Genomic DNA, 26,144 nt, shown 5'->3' on the forward strand with positions numbered 1-26,144 from the left:
ATATATATGTATTTGCAATTCACAATTTGGGAAGTGAATGAAGGGCTGTGAGCTGGGATTTTCACTGGTGCTTTCCAGTTCTCTGGCTTGGGGTGCAGCAGGACTTGAACCAGGTTGGTGAGTCAGCCACAGTATGCACATGGTACCTTTACTTTCCTGTTCTCCTGCAGCATTGTTTGATGGAATATGATGCAAAAAGGGGGTTAGGTAGGATGAGCGAGTCACCTGATTGCACATTCAAAATGTTTGTTAGAGGCATGATGGAACACTTGTAGCTTTGTTTAGGAAATAGGAAGGAAGATGCTGCGGGTAATTGTGATGGTGGTATACTGGTTTACAGCATGAGAAACAAGGCTCTGTGTATCTGACAGATTAATTTCTCCCTTAAAAATAATAATAAAAAAAAGCCAACAAAAGAGTGAAAAGACCACTCCAGATCTTCGACTAGGGGGTGGGTTGTTTCTTTCTGTTTTTTGTGGGTAAGCCTTTGTGGGTAGGCTCAGAGCTTCTCGTCCTGTTCTCTTCAGGAGCAATGACATACATACTCAAGAACTATTCTAAAGGAAAGAATAGCTTTAGTGTTTCCTATTGTTCTTTTCTTCTGGTATTTAATTCTGTGTGCTCATCTGTATTTCCATGAGCCTTAAAATTTCTTCAGGAGGTGAGAAAGACGTGACTCTTAGTATAATTAAAGCCTGTCTTCCATCATCTGCAGAGCAGTAACTGACAGCACATCCTCCTTTCTCTGGGAGAACAGTGCAAATGCTTCTGTACGCCTCTCGATGAGCATCTCTCAGCTCTGACAGTGCTGAGCTGCTGCTTCTCTCTGAGCCTGCAGTCAGACAGCAGTCATGCAAGTTACTCCTCTCCTTTTCCCTCATTTTCCAAATGCTTTTCTTATGTCGCTTATTTGTCTTGGCATTTTGCTTCTTTCCTTAATCCTTCTATAATACTGGAGCAATACGTTCATAAGGAAATAATGATGGTCCGATATATTACATTTTCCTCTCGCTGCCTAAGTCATGTAATATTTATAAAATTAATTACATCTTAGTTTGTGACACACAGCACAGGTTTAATACTGGAGATAATCCCATGGCAAGATGAAATGGCTTCTCACCGAAAATGGGGTTGACTAATGAAACTGAGTCTGAAGGCCAAAACTGGGATCTGGCTATAAACTTACAAGTGATCTATAGACCAGAAATTTTAGGAGCTTTCAAACGTGCTGAATTAATTAACTGTTGGGCAGAGTTCTTGGTTAAAATGACAGATTTTAACACTAGTGTCCGTGCAAGCAAAGAATGTTACAAGTGGACTAAACCCAAGATGTCAAATAGGGAAGTACCTAACCGTTGCTGTAATTAGGTGTCACTTCAAAGCCTATGCTAAGATTTTCCACTACAGCTTTTCAGCGCTTCCACAAGTTCAGCGTGCCCTGTACAGATGCTTAATTTGTATGCTGGGCCCTGTGATAAGCTATTTCTGTCGATGAGATTCCAAAATTATAGGCACTGATGTCAATGCAGATGAGGTTAGCCTAATTTGGTCAGGAGAGGGCTATGCCATGCAAAAATCTTCTTTACATGGGCGCATAAAGGCCTCTGCCAAGACTGACAGGTGTCCAGTGGGTGGCAAGGAGCTTCACAGATAAATATTCTTGTTAGTGCTGCTACAATTCTTGCTTCTTTAGGATACAATTTCTACTGCTTTTATTTCCTTCCACTCCACTATCCCGGCAGGATTAGCTACCTAGGTTGTGCTAAAAGTAATGCCTCCTATTTATTTCCATGGAAACTACAACAGGTACAAAAAGCACAACAATGCTGTTTGATACAACAAATTCTCAGCTACAAAATGTGATTTTTCTAAGTAGTCACCACCATTAGCTATGCATTTTCACCAGTGATGAACAAGAGCCTGCATGCTGCGCTCGTAAAGGCGACCTGCTGTCACCACTGCTACAATGCATCACCTGCTGCCTCACTGTGCTCACATCCACTGCTTGGTTTCCATCAATATTCAGCAAGAGTTGATATGTATCAGTAGGTGCCATTTTTTTCCTGCATGGAAGAATTCAGTTCCATACCTTTGCTTTATACACACTTCAGGTCAGATGCCATTTTATCAGACTGCCCCTCTGCTGCCAGCTGTCACTGTTGTACCACCAACATCTGCCTCTGACACTGTGGGCCAACACAGTGAAGTAGGAGGCATTACTTTTGGCACAGCCTTTATAACTGGAACTGAAATTTTAGAAGGTTACTCTTTTAAATCCTACTTTCTGATCTTATATATACTAGATTTTAAAATTCAATTTCTATTTCATTGTCAAAGCCTGACAATGAATGTATCTCTTTACCTTCAAAAATGGGGTATTAAATACAGAGGTGAAATCCCAGGAAAAAGATTATTTAACCTTTGCTAGTTTTTGTGATAGTGAGAGATCTTGGAATCTTATAAATATGATAAAATGGTCATCCAGGTAGAATAAGAATTGTATACAAGTATATTATATTTTCGAGAAGGCTGTGCACAGATATTAGCCTTAGTTCAGCAAGTCCCCAAACCTTTATCCAAGCTCTTCACCTTTTTCCTGTGTCAGCGTACCAGCTGTGAAGTATATCAAAATTTCATTAATATATTTATAGACGCTTTATAGAGCACTTTTCTTTGCATGTCTGTTTCCATACCTCCTTTAAGTTAATCTGGGATTGCATTCATGTGGCTTCTTTGGGTTAGTTTAGCTTTGAGCTTGTAATTCCGCTGTTACTTTGTCAGCTCTTTCTTTAATGATGTTCATAAACCAAACAAAAGAAATTTCTCCATGTCCAAGAGAGAGCATTTTATGCTGACCTATCTGTAAGAAAAGGCTGACATTTTTCAGTGTCTCCAGTGCAGTCTAAGACTGACAGACCTAAGGTAAGGCACTGGGGAGAAGCTCTCCAATATTTCTCTGTAATGGGTGGATGGTGTTTTGGTGGAAAATCTTTGGATGCATGTGTTGTTGGTACCCTTATGCCAACAGAATATTGTTTTAGCGCAGTGACTGCTTTAAGAATGTGTAAATGTGTATAAAACGTGTCAATTGTATGAAAATGCCGTTATTGAACTTTATTTACACATTTTTAATGCATCTCCCATGCGAAATCTGTAACCTGTATGCGTCAGAGAAGGAGAATTTGAGAGTAGGTAAGACAGAGAAGTACGGGTAGCTCAATAAAAGGTGGTAAGCTGGCAGTAGTGCAGTGTAGCCCAGAGAGTGAGATGAGGTGTTGCAATGGCAGGTGTTGACCTGGCCTGGGGAAGGTTGGGGGTTTCAGCACTCAGTCTCATTAGAGCTATTCTGAGTTTAACCAGTTCAGCTGCAATGGGTCTGCTTAACCAGTTCAGTTGAAATTGGTCAGCTTAGCCTGGATGGGTGTAGGTTTAATTAGTTCTTGGGAAAACTCATGGAAAACTACAAGCGTTTTGGATATGGTGCATCAGCAAGTTCCGAAATAAGTGTTCAGTGGGAAGAGTCTCCAGAAGAATTTTCTCCGTAAATAATTGTATCACTCCCTAACTATATTTTTTCACAAGCTTAAAAAGTTACATTTTTGAAGAGAAAGAAGTTGAATGTAGTCTGCTAATGTACCTTAAACCTTTTTTTTTTGCATTTCAGATAGTATATGTCACTCCTTAGTCAAGTGATTTGGTTTTTTTTTAATGAAATGCTTGAGCACGGCCAGAGCGATTTCTCTTTGAATCTCTTTAATCTTTATAAACTCTGTGGTGACTATTTCAGTTAATTATTTTTTTCATTTGTAATGCCATTATATTATTAAAATACTGTACTGATGTGTGGATTTGACAGCACACAGTAATAACTAGTTTCAGTGTTTGACCCACGTAGTCATTTTGGTGTTTTAATGGAAATGATCAAAAACAAAGCTAGGCTAGTTTTGTTCTCAAATAAATCATCTGAATATTTTAGTTGCCAGCTCTGCTTAATATATTAATCTGGAAATTTCAGCTTTCCCCCATTAAACTTCATCTTTTTTGACATCATGATGGTATTATATTTCTGTTTGACTGTAGCAGGGAACCAGAAATGTTGCTTTTATTGCTACCTTTTACATGTTTGGCATATCTTTGGGTCTTTACTGAACGTGTACATGCCTAAAGAAATGCTGAATTTTTATTTATTTATTTTTTTCCTGTTGGAACCTTATGTATTTACTTATTTTTAACAGAATCTGAAAATGTTATCTAAAATCCTTGAATAAACTCCTGGTTATAATAAATGGAAGCTGGGGAGTCTCAGTAGATGTCACAGAATCACGGAATTGTAGGGGTTGGAAGGGACCTCTATGTAGGGGTAATTGTAGGGGTTGGAAGGGATCATCGAGTCCAACCCCCCTGCCAAAGCAGGCTCCCTACACCATGTCACACAGGAAGGCATCCAGGCGGGTCTTGAATATCTCCAGAGAAGGAGACTCCACCACCTCCCTGGGCAGCCTGTTCCAGTGCTCCGTCACCCTCACTGTAAAGAAGTTCTTGCGCACATTCGTGCGGAACTTCCTATGCTGTAGTTTCATCCCATTACCCCTAGTCCTGTCCCCACGCACTACTGAAAAGAGTAAATTTCGTGTTAACTCTTAATACTCAACAGGAAGTGAATTGAAGCATGGATTGGGGCTATTAGAAGCATTTCCTTTAGCAATGCTGGGGAAACTAAGTACAGGGCAGGGAGATGCTATAATAATGTTGAGGGAGGTGAGCCCACACATGGTTACGGGAGCTTACCCATCAATTGGGATCCACATAGAAACTATCTGGAATAGGAGACTACTCATTGCTTGGGATTAACATACAAGCTATCTGGCTTTCTTGTTCAGTCTATTTCAGAACGAGAGGGAAGCCAGGAAGCAAGTCAAAGAGCAGAGTGCAGCAGCTCTCATTGTGCTCTGCCCCCTTGGCATTCTGCATCCACTTGTGGCACTGCTTGGCTCTGCTCCTTGCATTCATGGGCTCCACAGATGTGCTGTGGGGGCCCTGGCTGCTTCCTGTGTTTCCCTGTTTCACAGCTTAAGCACTGAACTTAAATGGCAGACTTCTATGCTTTGTAACTTCTGTAGATATTTCATGAAGGACTGTAGTGAGATGCAACTACTATGGTTGTGTTTTGTGGTTTTTTTTTTTTCCTTATGTTCCTTTTCTAGTGTTGTGATATGTTGACATATTTTTGATGTTGTCCTTCTGTGAGATTACAACCTCAGTATCTCGGATTTAGGCTTCTAGTTAAATATAAGACAGGCAGCGCTACAGTCTTTCACCATTCAAAGAACGTGCTTTAGAAACAGAATGTAGCAGTTTCATTACAGTATCTAAAACACTGTTAGCTTTTTTTGTCACGTGTTACTGTTCATCTGCTTTCACTTACATAGCCAGGTTACTTGCAAAATGGGAAGCATGTTAAAATTGAAATAAGAAATAATTCTCAGTTTGCTGTAAGCTAGCACTCAATCTGTGTGAAGATGCATTTAATAGTGTAGATCTGTAACTCAGAGCAGCTAAATTTGGCCTTTGGATGCCTTACCTTCTGAGTGCAGTCTGTCTTGAGTGACCGGGTTGCAAGCTGAAGGCACTGACAGCACTTGTTTTTTAATAACTGTTCTGCTTTTTTCTTCACCTACATTATGGACAAAAGCATTCATCTTGTATTCTGAAAACAGCCTAATTTCTTGCTGTGCCATAGACCTTTTGTGAGTCAGCAGATGCTGGTGTCCACAAACGGGTGCAGACAGATGCAAACAGATGTAGACCAGTCCTGGTTGAGTACAACTGTTCTAAGGTCGTTCTCTGTCCAAGGTAATAAGCCTGAGTTCTGCAGACAGTTGGAAAATATGTTTCCCCCAAATAGAACATGGAAAATACTTAGGCGTAGACAGTCATCTTAATAACTTCTTAATTAACTTTGCTGTTGTTGTTTCTTCCAAGAGCACTTTGTAGAAGTGGAGTAGAACTTCTTGCCATCATCTCTTCTCTGGGGAGAAGCAGAAACCTAAGTTTGGAGGATTTAAACAAAGCCAATGCTTCCTTTGTGCAGCCCTCATGAAGCTTGTAGGAAGGAAGTAGGGCTTAGGGAAGCAAAAAAAACCAGGGAATTGCCTTAAATGAATCCTGAAAAACGGCACGATTCTTCCCTTGGCTGAGGATTTGATCCAACAGGTGTGGGAATTCACAGTGCAAGTTTTGTGCATGAGGACTGAGAAATACTCACACAGATGTGGCAGTGCTTGCTGACATTTCTGCAGTAAATGAACTTGATTACTTAAGCCAATATTGGAAATAATTGCTTTTCTGAGAGAGAGAATACACCTAACGATAATACACTGTAAATAATACTTTGACAAATGTATGTAAGCATACATTTGACTGTATGTTAGCCTGTTATTTTATTGTGGTGGCTGTCTGCCTTCCCATATCACTCCTCTGACCCCAACCATTCCAAATCAAAGAGAAGAATCTGCTGAAGAGTTTATACTCACAAAAAGCTTATAAGCAACTGAAGTACTTCTTTATGCTACATCATGAATGTAGAGGTCACTGAGGCTTCAGTCAGACTTCAGGCACATGCTTCTTTCTGCTGAGAATCTTCAGAAGTATCTTCTGTCGTGAATGCTGCGTTAAAACAACCCTCTCCTTCCACCAAAACAAACAAAAACTCTTCAGTAATAGAGGTTACTTACTCAAAAAGGCAAATCCTTCATCTTTGTTTTGGAAAATGAATGCTGGAATGGTTTGGAAAATCAGTTCCAACACTCTTTCCCTTCTTTACTTACACTTAAGTGCTGCTTTTTCTACTTTATTATTATTATTATCATTTGAATGTCCCTTAAAATGCTTTTGTAAGTAAATAGCCTCAAAAAAATTGGAGCCAGAGTGAGAATACTGCTATAGAATTTATGTTCTTTGGCTAAATATGTTTTTTACAAGAATGAAGGTTGTATGGTACAAACTGGCCCAGTGACAGATGAACCAGTTTAGCTGCTTTAAATTTCCAATAGTATATTCTTTGTATTCCTAGAGATGGAATCATACTACACTGGAGAAACAACCAAAAGATTAATTACAGTTTGTGATATGAAAGAGCTGAAACTAAGAGCTTATTCTAATTTGTATTTCAAAAGAAGCATTTTAGGAATCGCTTGTTTCTAGATGTTTAGAAAGTAAAAATGCATTCATTGCTAAAGTGACATGCATGCTTTTTAGCTGTGTTACTCGAGGCCATTTTTGTTAACCTGTGCAAATGTGATATTGAGCCAAAAAGATCAAGAGCTAAAAACAGCCATCAGAAAAATGCAATGTTGAGTAGCCTGCTTAATTTGGCAAAGCTTTGTGTTTCTCTACCAAAATGTATAATACCCTTTTTGGAGATAATGTCCAAAGTGCACACAGGGTGATCCTCATAATACATTAAGGTAGCTGATGAATGAGGAAAATAAAAGCTGTTGGATTCTGTTCATTCACTTACATTGGATCCCTTCTTTCTCTTACTTGCTGAAGGCTGTGGTGGAAGATGTCTGAAACTTGAAAACATGTTTAAAGAAAATTCAACCTTCTGGGTCAGTAGCTGTTTTTGGCTTTTGGAAGGCCAAGTTCTGGAGTTGTAAGCCTTGCTTTAAGATCAGCTGTCCTCTTGAGTTTGGTTGCCGTAATCTGGGTACTGATGGCTATTTACGTGTGCTAATGGAGGTGCGTTTTGCTACTTATGTGCTGATTAATTGGTAAATGATAAGTATGTTCCTTTGCTGTTATTTACATGTTAATGTTTCTGTGGTTAAGTTCCCTGACCGGTCCAGTAATGGACCAGATGAGACTGCATCCTAGAAATCCAAGTGCAACAAGTCACTCTTCCGTGCTTGTTTAAGAAGATGACATTTAAAGGGCAGAGACCCCACAGAGATTTAATTTCTGGGCCAGCTGTACAAGTATGTGCTTGTGAAATCAGGTCACTCTGGAAAGTAGGAGTGATTTGAGGCAGGCTTCAAAATTCTGCGTTAAAAAAATACATGGAGGTGGAGATATGAGGAACCCTGCTGCATTTAGACAGGAGTATCGTATCAGATTCAGTAATGTATATGAAATAGGATGCATTTATTTCAACTTTGAGTTTCTTGTAGGTGTTGCTGCATTTATTTTATTTTGGTGAAAAGCATTTAAAGAAGCATCTGTAGATGTAGTGGTTACAGAAGTTTGGAAGATAATGAATTATGCTTAATTCATTGAAAAATCATGGAACAAATGAATACTTACAAATATACCATTAAAATTGTGATCCTGTACTTAGTCCTTGGAATAAAAGAGCCTTGCAGATTCCTAGATGCATATATGGAAGATCTTGGCAAATCATGATGGCCTATCAGTGGGGGGAACTAGGTGCTGGCTTGTATGCAATATTTGTTATACACTGGAAATTTTGCCTCATAAAGCATTTGAATTTGGGCAGCTTTTAGCCTCCTGTGCAGGGTCTAATTCAGGGAATTTGCCTAGATGTGGCCTTAAGTGCACACACATTTCCTGAGCTTCCTGTAGTGTGGGTGTAAAGTTGCCCATAGCCACTGTGTTCATATCTGGTCTAGTTGTGTCAAACTGATAATGCAGATACAGCCTAATGCCATTTATTGACTTATTTTTTTTAGCTAACACCAGATTGGCGATTATTAATCATCAGCGTGTCTTAAATTAGATGAAGTGTTTGGAGACGATAATGCTTGTAAATCTACATCCATGACAGATTATGTTTTGGGTGGGTTAATACCTTTTAGATAAGGTCTGTATGTATTAGGCAGGGTACCAAATGGTGCGTTTTGATTGAACGTTCGTGCCTGTGGTTTTGGTTTGACTGGTATTTGGAGGCAAGCAGAGAGGTAGGAGCAAAAGATGTGCAATCAGTGCTCTTGAAGGAATTGATTTTACTTGCCAACCCAGAAAAGTGGCTGAGTGGGAGACGACGTGAGGGGCAAGTTCATCTATTTGAATGTTAAGCTGAAAAAATGTGTTAGTTCATCGTTGAGGGATGAACACAGATAGCTGTGATGGGGTGCTATAAAGGGTAACTTGGGATTGAGTGGACATAAGAGATCAGAGAACTACAACTGGTTTTAATGACTGTGTGTATTAAGTGCATTAATTTTTTTTCTTTTCATCACTTTATTTATAGTAACTTGCTACAAAAGGGTCTTTGAGATATGTTTTGAAGTTCAGTTCACTGTAGTTCTCTAAAGGGGGCCTTCAGCTGGGGTGAAATCTGTTGGAAATGGGATCTTCATAAAATAAGCCCAGTGCTTGGTGAACTGCTATTTTGTAATAGGCTGAGCCCGAGTCTAGCTAGCTTTACTGCCTTAAAATACATATAATAAGTGTAATTGTGGTTTTTAATCTCCTTTACTAAATCCTGTGGCTGTTATAAGGCTTTAATGTTGCCCGTGTCCTCTGGTTGTCATGCCTTCTCATCCAGAGCTCTTGGTAGGAGGCGTGGGGCAGCACTTCCATGTTGCTGGGCTGTCAGGTGACAGTGCTCCTGCAGCTGCTGGGCTGCAGCACAGCCTTGCTTCCTCTTGTTCCGCTGCATGCGGTCCTACAGGCTCAGAAACATTCAGCCGGTGGCACCACGAGGGTCAGGGAGGGGATTGCACTTGGGATCTTTTGGGCGATCCAATGGGAATTGCATCAGTCTGGTGTTTAACTCTGATCCTTATCAAATGGATTACTTCTAAGGTAGGTGATTTTATTGTTATGGTTTGACTAAATGGTTTTATAAGTAGTAGCCTGAGAGAAAACAACTCATTAAGAACTTCATAAGTTCTTATTTTACTTTTCTTTTTTTTTTTTTTAAACTCTAATCTGTTTTGGAAATACATCATTCATGACTTGAAATTACATTTCTTAAGTGTTCAAACATGATTTTATGGCTCTTGACTTCTTCCTTGCTTCAAGCAGACAGGGTATGTTTGCAGCAATGCCAATTAGGAAACTGCAAAATGATCTGAAATGCCTTCCAAAGGACAGGGTTTGATTTGCTGGTCTTTAGTTTTACAGCACTTTAAAAGAGTTTGTGAAAATAAGGAAAAACAATTTTAAACATAGTGAGAATAATTCAGATTAGTGTTTTGCTTCCTGGACAGGATATCCTTTTTGTGTTGTTGATTTCAAGGCTGGGGGAGTGGAAATACCAGTTTTGTTTGCTTAGGTGAAATACCGGCTACTTCTCTCACTTTGTAGACTTTGAGCTGCAGATGCTTGTGTTAGGAAAAATGTGGGCTAATGTTTGGCCAACTTAGGAGTTCCTACTCTATTGTTCTGAAGAAAATAAGTATCTGCATGATGTATATGATGGTAATAAATGAGGATGGAATGGGTGTCTGAAATTGAGAGCAGACTCTTTACAGCACAGCTCACTACCTAGCCTGAAATTAATTCCAAAAGGAGCAACGCAGTTAAGTTTTATGTCATGAAGGAGGGCTGGAATCAGTGGAGAGAATGGGGGACGTGGAAAGAAATCAGAGTTCCTTTATCTTTATACAGATGGATATTTTTATTAGTACTCAATTTTAATTGTTTTGCACAATCAGCGGGAGAATCTGACAAATGTGAATTTGTTGTCAAACCAAACTTTGTCAAGTCTCTTAGCCTTGAGCTGTCGGTCACTACTAGCAAGGCAGTGACAAGTTTACTAAGGCAAAAGTGGCCAAGCTTAGTTGCAAGCAAGAGACCACAGTACACTGATAAATGTTGTTTTGTATCTTTCTGTTAAAATCTTAAGCTTCTTAAGGAAAGTATTATTATTATTCCAGTTGCTGTACTTCTGAGGTGGATGAGAAGAAAATGATGAGAGGAAAGGCAGCTTCAATTACTGTTTGTCTTGGGTTGATATTTATATGAAGTAGCTTTTATATGGCAGAAAATATTGAAGTAGCCACATTCAAATATTTGATATATACACGCATACAGTTAATCGTATTGCTTATTAGCATTGCCTTCCTGAAATTAAATACATTTTCATATCTCTGGTCTGATAAACTTTCAACATGACTGCTTTGAACTTCAATGAACAATTTACAGAATCGTAGTTGGACTGTCTTGCAGTGGCTTGTCTTTGGTTAATGACAACTCCTTAGCTGGTTTTAAGGAGCATTTTCCTGTGCTTTACTGAGTGAAACTGGTGGTATCTTGTGGAACGCTCAGGAATTTTTAATTACCAAAATCATTATAGGAATTGCATTAAATGACAGTCTTGCTTTTGAAATCCAATAACAGTAAAAAAAATCCAGTCTAATTAGTTTGTCGTTTTAGGTGCTTCTAGTTGAAAAACCATCTTAGAGTGTTAAATTGTTTCCAAGGGTGTACATAGGCACAGCATGATCAGCAAATTGCAGTTACCATAATACAGTAACTTCTCTGAACTTGTTCTCAATTTCTTTTGCTGAGAACAGTCTCTCTTATTGTTGGTGTCATGGTTTAATAATTTTGTAATTTTTGCTATCAGTATTCCACATCATAACATCATATTAAGCATGAATAATTTTACTGAATCTGCAACTTACAGAAGAAGACTACATCTCCCAGGGAACAACACGATAGGTCACGGGACCTGGACTCTATATCAACTCTGTCGCAGAACAGACTGACGTCTTTCGTTGCCGCTGTTTTCTTTTCCTAATTAACTTCTTCTTTTCGGCCTAGGGCCCCTCCGGGGCCCACGGCCCCCTGTCACGGACGCAGGTAGATTTTTAGTTCAAACCGTGACAGATTTTGGTGGAGAATGCGGGCAAATTGAGTTGCTGTTTTTCTGTGTTTTCTTCTGTTGCTCTTTTAGCTTTTAACAGAGCTACGAGTTTTTTTTCCCTGTTAAGGAGCTATCTCGTGTTTGCGATTCTGCACCTGCGAGCTTGACCTTGAAAGTCCAGGCGGACTGCCAATACTCCGGTATATTTTATAAACACTGCTGAGCTTTGTTTTCTTTTACTTTTTCTCTCTATTGGAGGAAAAAAGATGTTTTCTCTACTAAATTTGTTTTACCAGGGACTGTGTGCCATTGGTTCCTTTTTTGAGACGCTCCGAACATATTGGGCCATGTTTAAGCTAGCCACTTTTTCTTATGGAGCTATACAATTGTATAATGAATTGAAAGCATGGTTAGCAATGCTCACTTCGTATCTGTATACAGCTCCAGAGGGAGCAACTAATGCAACTAATTATACAGAAATGGTGATTTTTAAGCGTGCTCCTCTTTCTTTCTATGAATCCTTTATGCAGTTTTTGAATGATCAGTGGGTCACACTCTTAATCTCCCTGATCTTACTGTTGATTATTGTAATAATCTCACTCAGTATCTGGATTTATAACATCCGGAGGAAGTCTTCCCTAGAACCAGAGAATACTGAGTGGCAGGGAGTGTGGAGAGGTTTTGAAGAGATTCTCAAAGGACAGACATCTTCAGTGTTATGGAGTTTCACTCCTGAACACTTGAAGAATCCTGAGAGTTTGATTGCATATTTGAGGCAGGAATGTTGTGGCTCAGGCAGATCTCAGGAGGCACAAATGATTTTGGGCCTAGCTAATGCTTATCGGGCCTTAGTCAATACCATTCCTGAGAGGGAAGTTTTAGAAGCTGAGAGAGAGAGTCTCAGGGCCGAGAAGGAGAGTCTTAGAGCTGAGGCAGAAAAACTTTGGACTGAGAAGGTAGAGAGAGAAAAAGCTTTTGAAGCTGAGAGAAAAGATCTCCTGTACCAACGAGACTCAATCTGGTACGAGAGAGAGAGTCTTAGAGCTGACGCAGCAAAACTTTGGGATGAGAAGGTAGAGAGAGAAAAAGTTTTTGAAGCTGAGAGAAAAGATCTCCTGTACCAACGAGACTCAATCTGGTACGAGAAAGAGAGTCTTAGAGCTGACGCAGAAAAACTTTGGGATGAGAAAAGCTCCCTGCAATCCCAACTCAACACTCTCCAGTCCGAGTACAGCGCCCTCCGGTCCGAGCACGACGCTCTCCAGTCCGAGCACGGCGCCCTCCGGTCCGAGCACGACGCTCTCCAGTCCGAGCACGGCGCCCTCCGGTCCGAGCATGACACTCTCCAGACTGAGCGCGATGCCCTCCGGTCCGAGCATGACACTCTCCAGACTGAGCATGATGCCTTCCAATCCAACTGCGACACCCTCCAGTCCGAGCACAACACTCTTCAGTCTGTGCATAATGCCCTCCAGTCCGAGCATAACGCTCTTCAGACTGAGCACAATGCCCTCCAGACCGAGCACAACACTCTTCAGTCCGAGCATAATGCCCTCCGGTCCGAGCATAACGCTCTTCAGACTGAGCACAATGCCCTTCGGACCGAGCACAACACTCTTCAGTCCGAGCATAACACTCTTCAGACCGAGCACAATGCCCTCCAGACCAAGCTCAACACTCTCCAGACTGAGCGCGATGCCCTCCGGTCCGAGCATGACACTCTCCAGACTGAGCGCGATGCCCTCCGGTCCGAGCACGACACTCTCCAGTCCGAGCACAGCGCCCTCCTGTGTAAGTGCGTCGATCTCCAGGTCAAACATGACTCTATTGACTCGTTGTACACTGACCTCAAGGCCGACTACAACGCCCTCAAAGCCAGTCGCAGCACCCTCCGGTCTGTGTACGACGAGCTCCTGTCTGACTACGACGCTCTCCAGTCTGAGCACGACGCCCTCCAGTCTAGTTATAACGTCCTCCGGGCAGAATGCGACACCCTCAAGTCTGAACCGTATGTACTCCAACTTAACCAACCACCGGGGGCACCAGATACAATGTTGGTTGCCCCTGTAAGAGGGCGAAAAACAAAACGAGTTTCAACTCAGATAGAGAAAATGCAGAAGGAGTTAGAAGAGCGGAGGGAGTTAGGAGAGCAGGACTCAGGAGAGCAGGGGGACTCAGGAGAGCAGGGGGACTCAGGAGGTCAGGGGGACTCAGGAGAGCAGGGGGACTCAGGAGGTCAGGGGGACTCAGGAGAGCAGGAGGAGTCAGAAGACCAGAGGAAGTCGGCGGAGCAGAGGTTGTTAGAGCAGTATAAGAAGATGTTAGAGGAGGAGAAGAAGTCAGAGGAGCAGAGAAAGTTAGGAGAGAGAAAGTTAGGAGAGAGGAAGAAGGAGGAAGGTCGCCTGGAGGAAATAACACAAGCGTCAGAGTCAGGGTCAGAGTCAGACGAGGAGCCAAAAGCTAAATTTTCTTTACGAGAATTTCTCGAGTCCAAACTTATAGATGGGGCAGCCTCATCAACTCAGCTGCCAACATTAACACCTGGGACTCCTGATAGAGCAAAAGGTGAGCAAAGTATTACGACCATTATTGATCGATCTTTTAAACTGAGTGAAATTCGAGATCTGAGAAAGGATTTCACACGTCAGCCAAAAGAAAATATGGTCACTTGGTTACTTCGCTGCTGGGACAATGGTGCCAACAGTGCGTGGCTCGATGGCAGTGAAGCTCGCCAACTGGGTAGCATTTCCAGGGACTCACGTGTGGACAGAGGTATAGGCACATGCCAAAATCGGTCCTACACCCTCTGGAAGCGGATGTTGATAGCGGTAAGAGATAGATTCCCCTTTAAACGGGACTTGGAGCCTGAGAAAAAGAAATGGACTGATATGGAGAAAGGTATCCAATTTTTGAGAGAAAGGGCTCTGGTGGAAATGCTCTACAGCCCCCAGTTCAATCGTAACAATCCAAACCAATTACATGATCCTGAAGCAGTCCACGTTCCACGACAAATGTGGCGTGACTTTACAAAGGCAGCTCCAGAAAAGCATGCCAGTGCACTTGCATTGGTATATGGCAAAGGGGAAAGAAAGCCCCTTGTAAATGAGCTAATTAGCAGACTTCAGGAGCTTGAATTATTTATAAGCGCTACAGAAGTTAAGCTTTATACTTCAGCCATTGTCCAAATGGGAAAAAAAAATAGTGGAAAGGTTAGACAAAGTGGAGGAAACACAAAGTGATATTATTGACAAATTGGCTAATGTGCCTGATGTAGATGAATCCACGGTGGTACCAGATGATGGAAACCAGGATTTCCACGATCGCCTATTGAGAGAGCTAAACAACATGAGTTCCTCTCGACCTGTATCATCGAAAATCTCAACCATAAAAAAGAGACGACCTCGTATTCAAGCAAACGACAATGATAAGACCATACGTTTTGCTTTGTTGTATTTCTTGAGTAATCATGGGGAGGATATAAAGAAGTGGTATAACTCATCCACTTCTGCACTTCAGGCACGAGTGAAAGAATTACAATCCAAAACAACCACCAAGGTGAACTCTTCCAAACGGGGGAGAGTTCCAGTTGCTGCAAGTCAACGAGGTAAACAATAGAGGGGCCCTGCCCCCAGCCAGGGGGGGGAAAGGGACAACAGAGTATACTGGACTGTGTGGATTAAGTGGCCTGGCACATCTCGACCACAGAAATATAAAGCCTTGGTGGACACTGGTGCACAATGCACCCTAATGCCCTCAAGTCACCAAGGGACACAACCAATTTATATCCATGGAGTGACTGGGGGTTCCCAAGAATTGACTATGTTGGAGGCCGAAATAAGCCTCACTGGTAAAAACTGGCGAATGCACCCTATTGTGACTGGTCCAGAGGCTCCATGTATACTGGGAATCGATTACCTTAGGATGGGATATTTCAAGGATCCCAAGGGGTATCGATGGGCCTTTGGGATAGCTGCTGTAAACACAAATGGTGTTAAGCAGCTGTCAACTTTACCTGGTCTGTCAGATGATCCTTCTGCTGTGGGGTTGCTCCAGGTAAAAGACCAAGAGGTACCAATTGCCACCAAAGTGGTTCACAGACGGCAGTACCGCACCAATAGGGACTCATTGCTCCCCATTCAAAAGCTAATTCGCCAATTAGAAAATCAGGGAGTGATTAGCAAAACGCACTCGCCTTTTAATAGCCCCATATGGCCAGTGCGTAAAACCAGTGGGGAATGGAGGCTGACGGTAGATTACCGTGGCCTGAATGAAGTTACACCTCCATTAAGTGCTGCTGTACCAGACATGCTAGAACTCCAGTATGAATTGGAGTCAAAAGAAGCTAGGTGGTATGCCACCATTGATATTGCTAATGCCTTCTTTTCCATCCCATTGGCTGCAAAATGTAGGCCACAGTTTGCTTTTACCTGGAGAGGTATTCAGTATACCTGGAACCGTTTACCCCAGGGGTGGAAGCACAGCCCAACAATTTGCCATGGATTGATCCAAGCTGTTTTGGAACAGGGTAATGCTCCTGAGCACTTGCAGTATATTGATGACATTGTGGTGTGGGGCCATACAGCAGCAGAGGTTTCCAAGAAAGGGAAACAGATAATCCAAATTCTTTTGCAAGCTGGTTTTGCCATTAAGCGCAGCAAGGTGAAGGGGCCTGCCCAGGAAATCCAGTTCTTAGGTATAAAATGGCAAGATGGACGTCGTCACATCCCAGCAGATGTGATTGACAAAATCACTGCTATGTCTCCGCCCACAAATAAAACAGAGACCCAATCTTTTCTGGGAGTAGTGGGCTTTTGGAGAATGCATGTCCCAAACTACAGCCACATAGTGAGCCCTCTCTATCAGGTAACACGGAAGAAGAATAATTTCTCATGGGGTCCTGAGCAGCAGCAGGCTTTTGAGCAGATAAAACAAGAAATAGCCCGTGCCGTGGCCTTGGGGCCAGTACGGACGGGACAGGATGTGAAGAACATCCTCTACACTGCTGCTGGAGAGAAAGGTCCCACCTGGAGTTTGTGGCAAAGAGCCTCAGGAGAGACCCGAGGCCGACCCCTAGGATTTTGGAGTCGAGCATATAAAGGGTCTGAGGAGCGCTACACTCCAACTGAGAAGGAGATCTTAGCCGTGTATGAGGGGGTTCGGGCTGCTTCTGAAGTAGTTGGGACAGAGGTTCAACTTCTTCTAGCACCTCGCTTGCCAGTAATAAACTGGATGTTTAAAGGACAGGTTCCCTCCACCCATCATGCTACTGATGCCACTTGGAGTAAGTGGATTTCATTAATTACTCAACGAGCTCGAATGGGAAAACTCAGCCGTCCTGGAATTCTAGAAGTGATCATGGACTGGCCTGAGAGTAAAAAAATTGAAAAACCACCTACAGAAGAGGTATCACGTGCTAAAGAGGCACCACCATACAATGAGCTACCAGAAAACGAAAAGAAATTTGCCCTATTCACAGACGGATCATGTCGTATTGTAGGGAAGCATCGCAGATGGAAAGCTGCTGTATGGAGCCCCACACGACAAGTTGCAGAGGCCACCGAAGGTAAAGGAGAATCAAGTCAATTCGCAGAGGTAAAGGCTGTTCAGCTGGCTTTAGATGTGGCTGAACGGGAGAGGTGGCCAATGCTTCATCTTTATACTGATTCATGGATGGTGGCAAATGCCTTATGGGGGTGGTTGCAACAGTGGGAAAATGATAATTGGCAACGAAAGGGTAAACCTGTTTGGGCTGCTGAACTGTGGAAAGACATTGCTGCCCGAATAAGGAACATTGTTGTAAAGGTGCGCCATGTAGATGCTCATGTGCCTAAAAGTAAGGCTACTGAAGAACATAAAAATAACCATCAGGTTGATCGAGCCGCCAAAATTGAGGTGGCTCAAATAGACTTGGATTGGCAGAACAAGGGTGAATTATTCCTAGCTCGGTGGGCCCATGAGACTTCAGGTCATCAAGGAAGGGATGCAACATATAAGTGGGCCAGAGACCGAGGGGTGGACTTAACTATGGACGCTATTGCTCAAGTTATTCATGATTGTGAAACATGCGCCATAATTAAACAAGCCAAGAGGATGAAACCTCTTTGGGGGGAAGGGCGATGGCAAAAGTATAAATATGGAGAGGCATGGCAGGTTGATTATATCACCTTGCCACGATCTCGCAATGGTAAGCGTTATGTACTCACCATGGTGGAGGCAACCACTGGGTGGCTCGAAACATACGCAGTACCCCATGCTACCGCCCGAAACACCATATTAGGGTTGGAAAAGCAAATCCTGTGGCGGCATGGCACTCCAGAAAGAATTGAATCAGATAATGGGACCCATTTTAAAAATTCCCTTGTAACCACTTGGGCCAAAAATCATGGCATTGAGTGGATTTACCATATTCCCTATCATGCACCAGCTTCTGGTAAGATTGAACGATTCAATGGGTTATTGAAAACTATGTTGAAAGCAATGGGTGGCGGAACGTATAAAAATTGGGAGAACCATTTAGCAGAAGCCACCTGGTTGGTCAACACTCGAGGATCTAGTAATCGTAATGGTCCTAACCAATCCAGCTCCCTACGTACCGTGGAGGGAGATAAGGTTCCTGTAGTACACATAAAGAGTGTGTTGGGAAAAACAGTTTGGGTCCTTCCAGCGTCTGGAAAGGGCAAACCTCTCCGGGGTACTGTCTTTGCCCAGGGACCTGGGTGCACATGGTGGGTGATGGACAAAAATGGGAATGTTCAATGTGTACCACAAGGGAATTTGATGTTGGGGGAGTGCAGCCAATGATTTTCCTGTAGATATATAGGTAGAGTCTCAGAAAATATTTCAATTGGTTACAGAATAGTTCAATTAGGTATAGGACTTAAGATAGAGTGGATCAATGTTAAGGAAACACTTTTCTCTATATACCTTAATTAGGCATTCTGTAAGCAAGTTTTCCATCTGGACTCTATATCCTGCACTGGCCATGCATGTGTAGAGCACACATGGAAAGAAGTATAAGTCAAAAGGAAATCTGCTGTGGTGGCTGGGAAAGGATGAGTGCACCTTGATGTGGGGGACGCCCTACCAGCGCTGCCTTTCCCCTCTACCGCTGACATGTTTTCCTTTTTCTGGCAGTTTTGCCATTTTCTCAAAATTAATAAATAGTAAATTAGGTTATAGAGTTTTGTTCTCAACTTAGGGATTTGTATGGAATAAATATAGATTGTTGAGAAAAAATAAGGTTGCTGATTATTCACAATTATACATATGAGTGTGTATGTATGTATAAATCTGTCACGGTTTGAACTAAAAATCTACCTGCGTCCGTGACAGGGGGCCGTGGGCCCCGGAGGGGCCCTAGGCCGAAAAGAAGAAGTTAATTAGGAAAAGAAAACAGCGGCAACGAAAGACGTCAGTCTGTTCTGCGACAGAGTTGATATAGAGTCCAGGTCCCGTGACCTATCGTGTTGTTCCCTGGGAGATGTAGTCTTCTTCTGTAAGTTGCAGATTCAGTAAAATTATTCATGCTTAATATGATGTTATGATGTGGAATACTGATAGCAAAAATTACAAAATTATTAAACCATGACAGTTGGGCAAATATCTTTGGCAGAAAAGCCAAGTAGGTAAAAAATATCTGACTGGCTGTGTTGCTGTCCTCTAGCTTTTTTTTCCAGAGTCTGAATAAACAACTGAATTGCAAAATGAAAGTTGTGCACCCCATCACAAAGTATAGATGGTTTCATTTGGGTAGGAGATACTGATATTTGAAGACCTACAGCTTGTTCAATTTCTTCTTGCCATTATGGAATGAGACCAGCAATTGCTTCAGTTGGCAGCCTGAACCGTCACCAACATTAAGTGCCTGATGTTAATTATTGTGCTTTGCTCTGAACCGGTTGAGGGAATTGCTGTGACAAAACTGATCTGTCCATGGAAACTTCTCTGTTTGGCTTGAATGAAGCAATCACAGAATCACAGGGGTTAGAAGGGACCTCAAGAGATCATTGAGTCCAACCCCCATGCTGAAGCAGGTTCCCTACAATAGGTTGCACACACAGGTGTCCAGCCGGTTCTTGAATATCTCCATAGGAAGAGATTCTGCAACCTCTCTGGGCAATCTGTTCCAGTGTTCCATCACCCTTACCATAAGAAAGTTTTTCTGCATGTTAGTATGGAACATTCTGTGTTCAGGTTTTAGGACATTGCTCCTTGTTTTATTGCTATGCACCTCTGAGAAGAGCCTGGCCTTCTCCCTTTGCCTCCCACATCTGTTTAGATATTTCACAGAATCGCCAAGGTTGGAGAAGACCTACAAGATCATCCAGTCCACCCATCCACCAGTCACCAATAGTTCTCACTTAAACCATGTTCCTCAACACAATGTCCAAACGTTCCTTGAACACCCCCAGGGTTGGTGACTCCACCACCTCTCTGGGCAGTCCATTCCACTGCCTGATCACTCTTTCTGAGAAGTAGTATTTTGTAACGTCCAGCCTGAACCTCCCCTGGCACAGCTTGAAGCCATTCCCTCTAGTCCTATCACTAATGACATGAGAGAAGAGGCCAACCTCCAGCTCACTACAACCTCCCTTCAGGTAGTTGTAGAGAGCAATAAGGTCTCCCTTGAGCCTTCTCTTCTCCAGGCTGAACAGTCCCAGCTCCTTCAGCTGCTCCTCATATGACCTGTGCTCCAGACCCCTCACCAGCTTTGTTGCCCTTTGAACACGCTCCAGGGCCGCAATGTCTTTATTGTAGTGAGGGACCCAAAACTGGATGCAATACTTGAGGTGTGGTCTCACCAGATCTGAGTACAGGGGGACAGTCACCTCTGGTGACACTGTTTCTGATGCAAGCCAAGATTCCATTGGCTTTCTTGGCCTCCTGAGCACCACTACTGGCTCACGTTCAGCTGAGCATCAATCAATACCCCACGCTGCATTTCCTCTATGCAGTCTTCCAGCCACTCTGCCCCAAGCCTGTAGTGCTGCTGGGGGTTGCTGTGACCAAAGAGCCAGATCTGGCATTTAGTCCTGTTGAACCTCACCCCATTGGCTTCAGCCCAGCTCTCCAGCCTGTCCAGATCCCTCTGTAGGGCCTCACTATCCCCAGGCAGATCCACACTTCCAACCAACTTGGAGTCATCTGTAAACTTATTGAACGTACACTCAATGACCTCATCCAAGTCATCAGTAAAGATACTGAAGAGGACAGGCCCCAGCACCAACCCCTGGGGAACACCGCTCGCTCGTGACCGGTCGCCAGTTGGATTTAGCTCCATTCACCACCAATCTCTGAGTCTGGCCCTCCATCCAGTTCCTTACCCAATCAAGGGTATACCTGTGTAAGCCACAGGCTGACAACTTTTGCAGGAGAATACTGTGGGAGACAGTGCCAAAAGCTTTGCTGAAGTCTACATAGACTACATCAACAGCCTTTCCCTCGTCTGCCAGACAGGTCACTAGATCATGGGAAATTAAGCTGGTCAAGCAGGACCTGCCCTTCATGAACTCGTGCTGGCTAGGCCTGATCCCTTGGTTGTCCCGTGCATGCTGTGTGATCTCCCTCAAGACAATCTGCTCCATAACCTTCCCACGCACCAAGGTCAGGCTGACCTGCTTGTAGTTCCCCGGGTCCTCCTTACAACCCTTTTTGTCCCTAAACATATATCAGGTCTCCTCTCAGTCTAATTTTCCTCAGGCTGAACAGACCCAGGTTACTCAGCTTTTCCTCATATGGGAGATGCTCCAGGCCATTAATCATCTTTATGGCCTTCTAGGAGATCTCTCTCTTTCTTGATCTGAGGAGCCCAGAACTGGACACAGTAATATGACTGTGGCCTCACCAGGGCAGAGTAGATGGGGAGGATCACCTCCCTTGACCTGCTGTTTACATTCTTTTTAATGTACTCCAAGATCCCACTGGCCTTCCTGGCCACAAGGGCACACTGCTGGCTCGTGGCCAACCTGTTGTCCTTAGTCCTCTGCAGAAGTCCTTTTTATCAGGTCACCCCCTAACTTGGACTGATGCATGCAGTTATTCCTCCCCATGTGTGACTCCACTCTTGCTCCTGTTAAACCTCATCAGGTTCTTCCCTGCTCAACTCTCCAGTCTGTCCAGGTCTTGCTGAATGGCAGCACAGCCTTAGGTGTGTCAGCCAGTCCTTCTAGCAACATCAGCAAAACTTGCTGAAGTTGTACTCCATCCCTTCAACTTCTTCCAAAAAGAGTGGTGCTCTTTTCCCAGTTATTAAATGTTTATGCTGTGTAGCACCAGTGAAGTGGCTTCCCTTTCATGAAGATGCAGCTATGTGCTGTTTTGGTTCATCATTCCCATGGCATGACTCCTAATAATTTTCTGTTTGTGTGTGAAAAGACTTTCAGCCCCTTTACCCATTTTTTCTGGCATTTTTGTGTCATTATAGGAATAGTGGTTTTCCACTTTATTTATTTATTTATTTATTTTTCCATTCCTTTTCCAGACAGATGTGAAAAAAAAGGTAAGAGAAATTACCGCTTTTCTGTGTTGTCCTTTGGAAAAAGAGATAACACTCTAATAGGAAACTGAAACTTAAGGTGAAGTTTTCAATGTGGAAGCGCATTGTAAACAATCCTCCATCTCCCCAGTTGTCTTTTTGAGATGTCTTCACTGCTGAAGCAGAACAGCCCACCCAGTTAGCATGTCATTTTCATGTACCGAAAGGAGTGGAGAATAACCTGGCCTAATTATTTGAGGAGTTTGTTGAATTACTTGGAGGCCAGCAGGTATTCTTACAGGACCAAGTTTATCCTTGTGCTTGAAAAGAACTACCTAAACACATTAGGATTGTCTTCAGTTTCAGCACAAGCAGTTCAGTCTGCCTCTTGGAATGAGGCTTATCTGCTTGAGAAATGCACAGAGGGTCAAGGAGTTCAGTGAGTTCTCTTGTAGTTAATAGATACAAAGCTTCAGGCAGACCAAAGAAGTGTGACAGAGCTCTGGAAATAGTTTTACCGAGTTCATGTTATTTACAAAATCGAGCAAGATCAGGATAAAAAGAAAGTAATTTTGATAGAATAATTTGACAGTACGCTTGGACTTGAGTTATTGTTTTCTATAAACATGGGCACTGTTAACTCCCCTTCTGTCTGTCTATACCACAGTACTTCTGGCGTTGTCCCTCCCTTATTTTCCTGGCTTAAAGATGTGAGGTCTGACCTCTTACCTACTGTATCTAACAAACTTCAGTGAATGAAGCATCAGTAGGATCTCTATCCTTGCAATAACATTAGTTGAGATTGTTGAGACTATCCTACGACGTTTGAAGTCTCAGTAATGAGGTTTATAATACATTGCTTCTTTTTCATTTGGAAACCGAACTCTGAAAGGTGATTCTAAAAGGTTTGGTTGCATAAAGATTCCTATGAGATCTTTTACTGTCCCCACAGAATGAACTCACCTGTTTGTATAAGCTCATTATAAGCTAGTGGGTTATGTTCTTAAAGAGTGCTCATGTGTTTGATCTGCTATTTTAGCCAGCAAATATTATTTTAGATTTTAGTTAGCAAATAATGCTTTAAAAAGGATTTCTGTTTTGATCAATTTCTTCGCGTTGTTTTCTGTCTCAAAGACTAAGGCTCCCATTAATTATGATTCTTCTAGCTGCGTTTGTGCTGACCTTCCTGCTGTATTAAGTTACAGGATTGTACTGGACGTGTCCAGGAATCGATGTGATGGGCAAGTGCAAACTGCAGATTTGCACTAAATTCCATCCCCGACTGCGCTTAGTCAGTGATATGAAATGCTTCAGGCTAATGAAAATGCAGCCAGTTGAGATCTGCTGAAATTCTAAGGTCATGGGAAGAAATCTGAACACAGTAGTGGGAAATCAGTGTCGTTTTCTGACTGATGAGCTGTATTGCTAACTTCTCTGTCAAGGAAGGTGCACTGCTGTGTGAATTGCTGTACAAACATATTTCGAGGGAAGGATGATTTGCACTGTTTACGGTCTTCCAAGGAAACATGGGACAAAAGTGAAGACAGTATAAAAGTGCTGTACAGAGAGTTCTCCCTTGTAGTTTTTTATATAATAGCTGGTATAATTGGACCTCATTTGGAGGTAGGTCTTTGGTCATTTCTGTAATTAAATATTAAGCTTACCTTTGGGAAGAAACTTCTCTGATTTCAAGTGCAAAGTTTCATGGCTTTTTTTATCTTTCCTTCTTTTAGCACAGAAGTTACTTCGTTGTTTTAATATTTTCTGGGCTTGGAGTCCTAACACATCAGTTATAGAATTTGTACCGATAGAGGTTATTAATCTCAGGGCTTTCTTTGAGTGCATTCAGTTTGCACTTTAGATAGATTCTTATAAGCAGTCTTGCCTTTTTCCACTTCCCAATAATTTCTTTACCTCTTTTTCTTTCTCCTGTAGTTCTTCTCAACAGGCAAGTGCTGTTTTTCTGTGCTTTTTCTCACTTTCTGGACTTGAATATTTTTGGACCCATGGCCCTGGTGTAGTGTTCTCTTACTAAGGAAGGAATAAATAGGTCCCTGCATTTGCCTACAGTTTGGATTTTATCTGAACTTTTCTAAGGGATATGATACGACCCTTTGGGACACCCAGGACTTTACTGTTCAGAATGTAATTAAGTGTGCTGGGCAAGGGAAAAAAAAAAAAAAAAAAAAAAAGCAACCTAACAAAACCACCTAAAACCCATTTGTGTAACTGATGAAACTGAACTCTGACTGGGAATGCAATCCTCTGCTTCTAGGGTCAAGAAGGTTTGGGCCCTGTGTTGGCAAATGGGAGAAGATGGTGGAAATACACTAAGGGAAAGACATGAGGCTGAGTGCTAGCTTGTGCCAAGTTCTAAAGGCTACATGATACTGGTGTTGTGTAACTACATGAACGTTTCCCCCAGTTCTTAGCTATTGCTGGTCCAGTTTACCACATTCTTAGTGATTCCTGAACTATAACTGTTACCACGTCAGCTTAATGTTTCTGGAGCTCTAAAATCAGTTTTGTATAGGTTAAGAATTGCACATGCTGGGAGTCTCTCTGTTGTGTACAGATTGCTTGATGAGTCTGGTCTCTTTTCAGTAGTGCATGGGGACAGGACTAGGGGTAATGGGATGAAACTACAGCATAGGAAGTTCCGCACAAATGTGCGGAAGAACTTTACAGTGATGGTGATGGAGCACTGGAACAGGCTGCCCAGGGAGGTGGTGGAGTCTCCTTCTCTGGAGATATTTAAGACCCGCCTGGACGCCTTCCTGTGTGACATGGTGTAGGGAACCTGCTTTGGCAGGGGGTTGGACTCGATGATCTCTAGAGGTCCCTTCCAACCCCTACAATTCTGTGATTCTGTGATTCTGTGACTCTTTTAGATGTTTCTTCAGAATACCTTAAATGGGTACATTGCTTGGCCTACAGAAAGTGCTAGGTGGAAGAAAGGAAGCATGTGCCACTTGCATCCTGCCCTGCAGAAAATAGGTACTATCCCTGGAATTACACTGACAGTGTTGTTCTTCTGAAACTATTGTAGCTTTACAAACTGAGTTAGCTCATGGGTAAGTGAATAAGCAAGGAACTGCCAGTATTTGAAGTAAAAGACTACTAAGAAGTGTGTTTTTACATCTGCTTTATCTTTTTCTGTGTCTTATTTATTTTTTGAAATGATAGGGGAACATCTGGAAAGAAAGCTAGAGGAGTATATTTCTTCCACACTCTTCTCTTGTTTTATCGTTATCTCTTTGATGAGAGCTCTTGTCCTTCCTTTGTCCCCTCCTAAAACAAAGTCTGAATGGATGTTTGAAGGATGCATGTTCAAACTTGGGAAATAAATTTTGAGGGCTAACTTGTATACAGACGATTCATACTTCATGTTTGAATTGAAAGAGAAGTAATTTCATTCTAACATGCATTAAATATCCTTTTTTTTTTTTTTTTTTGTAGAGACGTGGAGCCATTTCCTATGACAGCTCCGATCAGACTGCGCTGTACATTCGTATGCTAGGTAAGCATTTCAGTTTCTGTATTGCAGGGATTTTACGGTTGTTATCGTTCAGAAAAATATAAAATTAAATGTATATATTTGAGCATTGTACTTCTAAGCTTAATAATTCCCCTTTTCCTGGGAAATATTCTGGTTAAGTTCTTTAGTAAAGTGTTTCTGTGTTGATTTGAGTTTTTTGGTTATTTGGCTTTTAAATGTTTTTTTAATCTTCGAGTTAACCATTGTGTTGAATATTTTGTGCATTTAAATAAAAACAAATTCTGGTTCTTGTAATCAATGAAAAGCATTTGGTAGAAGTTTTAGTTTTACAAATAACTCTAATTTACTTGTGACGCATCTTTCATTCTTGTTATAGAATTTCACCTCTGTGTGGTGCC

General features: G+C 42.3%; 2 protein-coding genes across 6 annotated transcripts in view; both read left to right on the plus strand.

Moving 5' to 3' along the window:
• Positions 1–26,144, plus strand: part of PDE7A (phosphodiesterase 7A) — a 78,155-nt gene that overhangs the window by 19,176 nt on the left and 32,835 nt on the right. For all 5 annotated transcript variants that reach the window (XM_015855681.3, XM_085539504.1, XM_015855682.3 and 2 more), the window contains exon 2: positions 25,707–25,767. In XM_015855681.3, the coding sequence (XP_015711167.1) occupies positions 25,707–25,767 (61 nt within the window). The remainder of the gene's footprint in view (positions 1–25,706; positions 25,768–26,144) is intronic.
• LOC146761758 (uncharacterized) lies at positions 11,897–15,225 on the plus strand. The gene is made up of 2 exons (XM_085539503.1): positions 11,897–13,972; positions 14,009–15,225. Exons 1-2 carry the CDS (start codon positions 12,040–12,042, stop codon positions 15,010–15,012), a joined length of 2,937 nt encoding a protein of 978 aa, XP_085395629.1. The 5' UTR covers positions 11,897–12,039; the 3' UTR covers positions 15,013–15,225.

The sequence above is a fragment of the Coturnix japonica genome, chromosome 2, assembly GCF_054131305.1.
Source record: "Coturnix japonica strain WE chromosome 2, WE-NBRP24, whole genome shotgun sequence".
Taxonomy (NCBI): Eukaryota; Metazoa; Chordata; class Aves; order Galliformes; family Phasianidae; genus Coturnix; species Coturnix japonica.